At 28.0% G+C, this 10,780-nt stretch overlaps 1 protein-coding gene across 1 annotated transcript in view; it reads right to left on the bottom strand.

The window, feature by feature from the left end:
- Window positions 1–614: 614 nt before the first annotated feature.
- Window positions 615–10,780, bottom strand: part of LOC142327097 (pancreatic triacylglycerol lipase-like) — an 85,774-nt gene continuing 75,608 nt past the window's right edge. The window contains exons 5-7 of the mRNA XM_075369947.1: window positions 7,642–7,830; window positions 4,842–4,992; window positions 615–1,235 (exon numbers count right to left, since the gene is read on the bottom strand). Of these exons, the coding sequence (XP_075226062.1) occupies window positions 920–1,235; window positions 4,842–4,992; window positions 7,642–7,830 (656 nt within the window). The 3' untranslated portion in view covers window positions 615–919. The remainder of the gene's footprint in view (window positions 1,236–4,841; window positions 4,993–7,641; window positions 7,831–10,780) is intronic.

Here is a 10,780-nt window from a genome sequence, read left to right as displayed (position 1 = left end):
TGAGATTAGAAGAATTTTAGCCATAATAATTGAGAATAGGAAACCAGCTAGCTAGGACATAACATGAGAGGAGAAGAGTTAATTAAAAAGTGCTTGAAGGATTAATAGAAAATTCAAAAAGAAAGGATAAAAAAAAATTTTAAATTATGGATGATTTTAAAGGAATGGGTGTCATTAGAAACTCAGACGTTCAAGTGGAATTAGTAGAGAATGGCGATGGATATGTTTCATCAGGGCAAATAATCAAATGATATGAAACAAATGGTAACGAATAAAGAAAATGAAAAGTGATCCAAAAACTTTAGTGCAAAAGAGTAGTCAAAGATAATTATTGTTAAAAATACAGTAAAATAAGTCATAATTTTTCCTTTAGTGTATGCTTACTGCACACAGTTTATTTTTTGACAGATTATTTTAAGTAATATCTTTTAGTTTTAGTCAAAATTTTGTATAACTAGTCCTATAAAAAGTAATTTTTGGATAATCTACAAAAAAAAACTTTATTAATTAGCATCAAATGCAGCTTGTGAATTCAAGATTAGTGAGTTTCTACTATAGATCATTTAATCCATAGTTTCTTTTTTTTCTAACAGGTAGAAATGAAGTATACACCATTTATTTTATTTTATTTTTTATTAATAATTAAAATTATTTATTTATTCGCAAAAGACTAGGGATCTTTTTATTTTGTATATGATACATACTTTATCCATACAAACATAAGTGTTGCATGCAATCAAGAAAAGAACAGAAATAATAAACACAGACCTAAAAATTGCAAATAATAACCAAGTATGAAAAGGAAAATTACATTATTTATATACATTATAGATTAGTTTATTGTTAATATCTTTGGTTTTGCTAGAATGTTAAAAAAAGATTATAATTAAATATAATGTAAATTATAAGCTACTTTTGTTTATGATGTAAAAGAAACAGGATCAGCGGCTTTATTATGTAATAAACAATAGCAATCATGACTTTTCATCCAGTTATCAATTTTATCCCTCATTTTTTTCCATGCAACTTTTTTGTACATTTGTTTCAAAACAATTGCTGTATTTTTGTTTGAACATTCACAATGATTTTCAAAATCATCAAAACTAGTAACATTTTCAATTAATGCTATTTCAGTATTAATCTCTTGAATTGCTGGAGGTTTTGCATAATAACTAGAATTTCCTAAAGCGAATGGTGGTATATTATTTGTTCTTAGATAAAATTTTCCTCGAGCACTGTTCAAAACAAAATACAAATCAATTAATAACAATAAGAAAACTAAGATATAGACCTACACACATTGTTAAACATCTTAAATCTGCTATTAAAATGTATACAAACATAACAAGATGTATTTATATACAAATTTATTAGGTTATCATAAATGAAATTTGAAAAAAATTCAAAGCAAGTGCAATCGTATAAAGTTCACATAATTTATAACTAATATTGCAATTATTTTAACATTGTATTGCAGATGACATTATTTCTAATTGTTTTTATTTGTCACTAAGACATACTTGGGATGTGATTAAAGAAAGTGAAAGCATATACAAATTTAAGATGCAGTTACAATCCTATGTTCATTAGGATTGTATTGGATATGTTTACTTCGTATTATATTATTTGAAATGTTGTATTTTAGTGGACTTCTTACTTCATCCTTTTTAAGATAAAAATTTTTTGTTTGTATAAAATCATCAGAAAATTCAGCTGAAACTACAATAAAACAATAACAGCAACCCAAGCACTAATGAACATATATTTGACCTAAGTTATAAGATTTTTTTTTTTGTGAAAGAGCTATGAACACTGGCCCAGTGAAAATTGGTAGCATATGAAAAGATGACATGCCTGACTGGGATTCAAACTCAGGATTTCCACATGAAATGTCAAGATGCTACCTACTCAACCACAGAGGTCAGAAAAATCTTCTTTTTTTCTTTTAATATAATATTAGAAATAAAATTAAAATAAATGTAAGATACTACTTATATAAAAACATTACATTGTTTCAGGAGAACATTAGTTATGTACTCCACACGCCCTGTTGTCTGTGACATACAACCTGTTATCTCTGAAATGACTCAGCGTAACACAACAACCAATTACCAATGTCAGCTTTGACTAGATCCCTAGTCATATTGGAATTTCAGTCAATGAGTGCACTGATCATGCGGTAAAAAAGGTTTGTATGCGACCTCCTTTCATTAATCACATTTTTTCAAACAACCTTGTCTGTTTTCTGAAGAGGATGGTTCTTGTTGAGTGCCAGAGTGAATAGAGTGCTACCATCAATAATAAACTTCATTCAGTTAAGAACACTATGTCATCAATGAGTTCAACAAGAGGAAGAATAAGAAACAAGAGGAGATTATTATTTGCTGTTTACGAGTAAGGTACAATAAACTTACTCATGGACACCTAATGAATTAGATCAATCAACCTGTTTGTGTTTGCTGTGACTAACGATACACAACTAATGATACACTACATCCTTGTGGACTGTGTGGTATTACATCAGAAATTTAAAATAGGAGCTAACATCCGAGGTATTTTAGGAAACAATATGATGATGTTATTGAATATCTTGTTGTTTCTTAAGGTCATCTACCTGTCTTTGAATATTTAATAATTATTGTAATATGTTTTTTTTTAGTTTATTACTGTTTTCCCGTGTTGTTGTGCATTTTGTTTGTTAATTTTATTTTTATATTACTATTAATTTATTTATATATTTGTGATATTTATTTTTTATTACTGAATTTGCTTATTTATTGTAGAAGTATTGCTTCTGGGCACTAATAATGAACCTTCATTGTACGCCCCAAAAAATAAAAAAAAGGAGATCATTACAGCAACTAATAATCCAAACATGCTGTTCCATACATAATATTGTAACAATAGAGATCATTACTTTTAAGAATTTAATAGGGGGTGAAGGAACAGTAGCAATATGTAAAACATATTCATACGGCCTCTTCTATTTTGTTACATGGATACCTTTTATCTGGCTCTATCATATCAAAATGTATATAAATATTGAAAAAATATTATGCATAACTGCCAGCTCAAATGTAATTGGCAGTATTAGTTAATAATAGTTTTACTTTATTAAATCAGAATAAAATAAGCTAAAATAAGAGAAATTAAACTGTCAATATTAGAGATATATCAATTTTATAATTAAAATCAATTTTCACATCAGTAATAAAAAATGTATATGTCTGAAAAATTACACTTAAAGAAAACTATAACAAAAATTCAGTAAATAAATAAGTGAAATATGATGATTTTCATTTGATCAGTAGAATTACATATTTTATTTAATTATTCATTTCAAGTTTAATCATGTTTAAATAAATTACCAAAATAATTCTAACGTCATAATAGTTTGCAATACTAGCACTACTAAATAAAACTCTCTATCTTCCAATCAAAATGACTGGAATGATATTAACTGGAAGGAAAATGACAGGAAGGATATTAGTAGTATTATACGATTTTAGATATTCCCCAATAAAATTTCCATAAAATTCCCAATAAATTTTTTGTAAATAATTTTTTTTTCATTTTGATTAAAACTCTATGTTGGCAGAAATGTATGAACTGCTTAATATCACAAAATGTTTAAAGTTAGTAAGAAATTTAACGAAACGTAACACAGAACCAAAATAAGTTAATAAATACTTAAATAATAATCACTTTCTCTACTTTCTTATTTTAATCAAATCAGTCAGATGACTGATAACAGTATTTTTTCTTTCAATTATTTCAAATAAATTTTTGAGACTTTCCATATATTTAACATATATTGTTTAATCATTTGATAAAGAAATATTGTATTACAAAAGTGCTTACAATAAAACACATGGCAGTAAAAATGAGATTATATTTAAACAATGAAATTATTTCTCTTTAACTTTGTAAACCAAGATCACTGTTTACAATGCAATTGAACTAAGAATATGATGTTAGCTGATTCCTTGGGTGGAAGCAGAGAGTAGAATACCTCTGCTTATTGTAGAAGGAACTAAAACAAACTTAACCACAAGGTCCTATTAGTGTCAACAGGTTGTCAGTCCCATTTGAAAGTGCTTCTAGAATATCAAGTGACATATTTAGCTTTTCCTGTGTTTACAAGACTGTAATAAGAATGGCTGTTTTATTTCTTAGATTATTATGGAATAATATAAAAGAGCAATTAAGTATTGTACTGACATTAAGAAGGCAGTGAATTTTCATTTTTGTAAGAAGCTATCTTCAAAGAGAGAAAATCTTTCCTAAATTTTTAGGTTGGCTATCTTTCCTTTATATTAACCCAGATCATGTTAATCTGTAAATGATAATTTTACAGTAATTTATTCAGTTAAGAGGGAAGACAGTAACAGAACTGAGCTGGCAATAAGGCATCATGTCAAAGCCAATTCACTCCTCAGATTAGCAAAATAAGCTTAGAATGTACCAGCTGTCAAAAGCCCACCAATCTTATCTTCCTAAATTAATTTTTTATTTGCATGAGAAGGAAACTCCTCTATTATTTATCTTAGAAGGAGAGGTAATTAAGTTAGATCTACAACAAAAGCTAATCACATGTGTGGTCATTTACTCTTACTAGGTAGCAAAAAATAAAGAAATAATTTAAAAACTCTGGCCAGTTTTATGGGCAAACATTAAGGTAGCAAAACTAAAACTGTGAAGTGTTTTTACAATAAAGGATCCAGATCTAGCTGCCATCATGAGGGGAAGTTTTAGTGCCTATATGAATATATTAATGTTAGACTAATTATAGTTTACAATTACTTTTTCATAAATAAATAAAAAATTCACAGTTTACTCACTTTCTGTCAACATATTCTCCCATTAGAATTTCATGATCACAATCTAAGTGTTTGTAATGGCTCCAACTATTACAGCTTGTTGCTAAGAAAGGCCTTTCATTTAATATTGACTCTGCATACAGCCAGTATGATCGTTGATGACTACAGCGACCTAAAATTTGATAAAGAAAAATTTACTCTAACTTAAACAAAAAATTTATGACCAAAAATAGATTAGTAACTGTCAGAAAAGATTAATATTCCTTAATTTAAAAAAAATGGATCAAAGCAAAGAAATACTTTTAACAGTCTATTGAGATTAGACTATAATTTCGGAATTAATGAGATAAGAGTGATAATCAGTGACCATTTACTTCTGCCTAGGATAAAAAATTAATAATTTTTTTTAATTTTTTACAAAAATAATAAATCATTTACTTTGTAATAAATTAACTAAATTTTAAAGTGTTATTGCAAGAAAATAGTTTATCATACATATATCTCATTATTTGTGTCCAGGAAGAGGATTATCGCCAGGTCTCAATTAATTTGTCACTTATCTGACATATTACTAACTTTGCAAGTTGTAATTCTTAATGTGTTGAAAACTCTATCAGTTTTTTTTATTTGTTGTGTTCTAAGTTTTGATAGGTTAAATAATATAAAGTAACTTTTGCAGTAATTTAATTTATAAATACACACGTAAACCCGCACTGGTAATGTAGTAATGCCCTTAATTACATGAGTCACACCGTTATTAGGATTATCTCATATTATTAAGACAATGATTTTAAATTAATTATAAACTTAAATCTAATATTAGAAGTGTTAAAAAATGTATAACCTTTTTCTTCATTTTGAAATTAAAATTTTACAAAAGCTTTACAAAGAAGACAGGAAAAATGTTTTCCAAGTTACATTTTTATGTTCAGAGGAAAGGAGTTCCATACATTAGAAAATCAAAAATCAATAAATGAAAATACATTACTGCCTCATATATATATATATATATATATCAATCAGTTAAATATCCCCAGAAAAAAATATTTTGATGTTGCTTCACATTTGAAGGGCATGTTCATTATTTCCAGTGTATAGTATTTGAAAAATGATTGATAAATCAAGATTCTGAAGGAAAGAGTTGACACAATTTCAAAACAAATTCCCACAAAGCAATAGAGTGTTCCAACAAAATTTGGTACCAAGCTACTGCCAAAAAAGTGAAAAGGTTTTTGAACAAAACAAAGTGCTCCCATGGCCAGGAAACTTTGCAGGCTTAAACCCAATTGAAAATTTTTGGGTAATAGTCAAAAAACTACTCTCAAAAATGAATTGTTCCACAAAAATTGACCTCATTAAAGCAAAAATATACTTGTTGAACTTATGCCAAATCGTGCTCATGATGTGATTAAGAATAAAGGAGGATCTATTAATTACTAGATATTCACAAATTGTACAGATATGATTTTTTTCTAAATAAAGTTACTTTTTATTAAATAACATCTGTGTTGGATTAATTTGCATGCTGTTGTATATAAAAATATAACTAATATATTTAAGAAAAGAAGACATGTTAATAGAAAAACTGCAAATTAAGAGCTTAAGATTGTGTTGTAATGAAATGTGTGTTAAATTATGTTCAGAAAAATATGGATTCTCTGGAAAAAACTTACACAGTAACAAATAAATTAGCAACCAACCTATTAACCACAGTGTAGTGTAGAGGTAAAAATCCATTATTTATCAAGTTCAGAAGAATTCCTTAGTCATAGATTTTTCTCACCAACAGTAAATCACATTCCGCAATAGTTTCAAAACATTTATACAAACACTTTCTTGCATAATAAAATTGTAATTTACTAGCTAAAACAGTCAATGCACTGACCAGTGGTTCTCAAACTTTTTCGAGTTGTGGCACCCTTTTTCAATTAAAATTTTTCCATAGTGCCCTACCCTAAGTAAAAGTACAACTACTCTTAAATAAGAGATAAAAATAAATAAAACTTGTGTATCTTAATTATCTTTTTACTTTATTAACATTAAATTAATAATAAATGTATTGGTTCAATTAATTATGAGGCTTTTACAATATTTTGCAGTGCCCTGTGAAGAGGCCATGGCTCTCCGGGTCACTGTGGCGCACAGTTTGGGAATCACTGCACTAGACATTTACATTCAGATCCATATTTAATTTTATTAAACCAAATAACTAAAAGGATTACAAGATTTTTCACATGAAGACATTTGTGTAAAATTTGCCATAGAGTTGTTGTTTTGTGAAATAATTATAAGAAGAACTGAATAAAAATTTCACAACATTGATTCATAATTATTTGAAATGACTATAGGAGTTCCATAAAAAAATACCAATCCTGGCCGTGAAATTATGTATTGATCAGATTCAGAATGTGATATACACAATGGATTGATCTCTGTATTCAATAGAATGCTTAGACTAAGAAAATAATAGAAGATTTTTATACATATTGCATAGATTTAAAATTCTGCAGTACGCATTTTTAATCAGGCTAATGCATCACATATTAGTTACTAATATACTTTTTTTAGAAGGAATAAAATTTGTCAATATGTCAACTCACAGGTGAAGATACTTCTCTAGAGCTGTTTCAAAACTGTGCAGCAGATAATAGTTACAGAGATTACACTAAAGCAGCTTTTGAGTTGGTGGCCATGCATAAATTAACAGGTTTTTAGTTTTGTAAATGAATTGAAAAGGTAAACTTTAGCAATTTTCAAAAATACAATAAATATTATTTATTTGTAAACATTTTATAATTTGTAAAGAAAATTGTTTCATTACCAATAACATCAAGCCCACATCCTGGTTGTACTGGAATACCTCTGTTTGGATAAAAGTCAACATGACCTACTGGAGCAAAGTACCCAAGACATAGTCCACTAGTATGTATCACATCTACAAACTGAGCATCTGATTCATCAAGTCGTCCCTCATTATTGGAGTAAAATAATGGTCCAGCCGGGTCCAATCCTGCACATCACTCGTTAAAACTAAGTACAATTCAAATTACATCGAAAAATACATGATTTCTTAAAGTAACTATGCAGAAACAAAATGGACATCCTTAATTTATGAACTATGATTTTAAGACAAATAGTATAAACAGTTATTATTTTAAACATATAGTGACTAATAGTAAAGTAAATGAAATTTATTTATTATTGATTGCCATTATCAAATCATCTAAAATATTAAGTTGAAATAAAATCAGATTTAGTATAATTTATTAAATTTCTTGTTAACATATTAGCTGTCTGCCTGATTTTATATTGTTGTCTGCTAAGTCACAACAAACATATTTCTATTGAAACAGTACTACAATTTTTTTTATTCATAGTGATGTTTTGCCCAGCTATCTAACTGAATTATTCACCCCATATTTTTCTTTAATTGAAATGTTTTATTAAATGTGTGATATTGTGGATTACCCAGTTTATCTCTTTATTACTGATATTTAAAATAACATCTATTAAATTAATAGAAATGATGAAACTAAACCATTTCCATCTTTATTTGTAGCTACAGTTTTAAATTTACTTTCTTGCTGGTTATATGACCATCACTTTTTAAGTCCTACATTTTCAGTTGTTCAATCTCATTTCACTTTAATAATACTTATGTTTTAATAGTTCTATAATTAAATTTTATGTTCTAAGAATTCTATATCCATCTTTGTTACATTGCCAATCTCCCCTCTAATATTAATTATACCAGAATAATTGGTATAATTTTTAAAACTAATTGTTATAAAAAACTTATTTGTAAAAGATTTTTATTAATTTTCTTTATAATTTTCATATATTTGTTTTTCTGAATATTTTGTAATAAGTTTATACATAATAATGTTTTTCCCATTTTCAAATATACATATAATACTCCTGCATATTCATGACATATTATTTCAGCAGGAAAATAAATCAAGATAGAAATTACAGTCATAAACAAATAAAACCCTAAATTAATTTTATTAAAGTAAAAAATACATATATCTTGGGGTTTATGTATTATATAAGAGTATTTATCAAAATACTTATTGAATAATTTCAAAAAATCCAGTTTTTTATTAAAATATCTTTTTTTTAATAAAAACAAATTAATAATATTATTGCAGTGGAATAATGAGATTAATGTATTCAATCAATTACCCACTAACAAAAAAATAAATATCTGAAATGTTTTAGAATAAATATCTAAAACATTATATACATAATGTTTTAAAATTGACATATTGGAAATAAGATGTGTACTTCTAGCATCGAGTATTTAAGTTTAATTTAAATCTTAAAACTTTTGTAGTATATAATTCTCATGCATATACAAAAAACATTAACAATAACTTGCTTTAAAAATATTTGGTTTCGCTTCCTGGAATCTTTTTGAAATTTGACTTCTTTATAAGTGTTACAAAGCTCATTTATCAGTTGATTTTTAGGTAGTAGTATTGACAGTGGCACCTCTTTTAAAGTGGTTAGTTCATGATGGCATTATTAACTACATTTCTGGAATCCCATTGTCAAAGAAGCCATGCAGTATGAAAAGATCTGAGTATGAATCCACGAGTTATATTCATATATATGTTTTTGAAAAAGTGTTTTTGAATTTGACGTAAGTAGCTGTTTATCTTTGAAAAGTAAATTTTTATGCTTCGTTTCTAAGTATGATTTTGCAAAAGTTGATTTTGTTTTGTATATAGCTTATATATAAAGCCAAAAGTTTGTTTGTTTGTTTATTCTCACATCATGCGAGAACCAGCCGACTGATGCCTCTCAAATTTGCAGGATGTTGTCAATTAAAGATATTCATTAAAAAACAAAAAAATTAATAATTAAAAATTTCATTCATTTCTGTCACCAAGGCAACAGAAATAGATGTGACGTTTTTCTAATCAAAGGTCTGTCTACTTTTGTTACCATAGTTGCTACTATTTTGTCTTCATAATTTAGTTTCTTTTTTATGTTTCTATTTAGTCTGAATATTTAATTGATGTTATCAATATTATTCTTGTAATCATGAGGGTAATCACTGCAGGGATCCTGGCTAGATGGGAATGGGAAATGAAGCGAGCTCTGCAGCCCTGGGGTCAGCTCTGTGACCCTGGGGCTTGTCTGTGCTGACCTGGGCCTTGGGGACCAGGAGTTGTGGAGCCCTCTGGCTAGACAGTCAGGCAAGCAAACAGAGCCCTGACCAGCTAGTGTATATAAGTATATACATGTATAGAGTTTTTTGTGTCAGTGGGTAGGTTTTGTCTATTTCGTTTAGGTAGTTCAGTTCCTTCATTACAGTGTAGTCCATTCAGTCTTATTTAAGATTTGGCATGATGTGTTTTGTTTGAGTTCATGATTGTTAGTAGTACAACGATAGGAATGTAACTTGTGGCATTCGCATCAGTGGCATCCTGGCTGAGGCTAGACTGAAAGAATATCAATGTTGAGGTGTTGAAGCTGACCTCTGTTAAAGACCGTAAGGGCTAGGTATGGAGTGGGAGGTGTGGCGACTGAAACCGTCACATGGAAGATGTCTTCCCTACAGGGTCAGGATGTATCAGTGAGTAAATATGACAATCTACCCAATGCAGTAATTATAACAGTCTCTGCCATTTAATCTGTACAATCCAACTATGTTAGTATGTATGAATGCTTTGCAATGTTAGTCAGAGTATGTTGGTTAGTTTATTGTATGATCTTGTACATTTTTGTTGTTTTCAAAAGTAGCAAAGTAATCTTTCCTGAAAATGTTGCTAATTTTATATGAGTATTAGTCATATATTTTAGTGTACTTTCATCATTTATTATGTTTTTTATTTTATCTTTCTTACACTGTAACAGTTGATTCTGACAACCTTATCATGTTGTCTGTAATTGTGGATGGGTAACCTATGATAAATTTATATTGTATTGAGTTGAATGTACTTTGTAGCTAA

Source organism: Lycorma delicatula, chromosome 6, assembly GCF_047948215.1.
Source record: "Lycorma delicatula isolate Av1 chromosome 6, ASM4794821v1, whole genome shotgun sequence".
In the NCBI taxonomy this organism is placed as follows: domain Eukaryota; kingdom Metazoa; phylum Arthropoda; class Insecta; order Hemiptera; family Fulgoridae; genus Lycorma; species Lycorma delicatula.
This window is presented reverse-complemented; position numbering and strand designations above follow the sequence as displayed.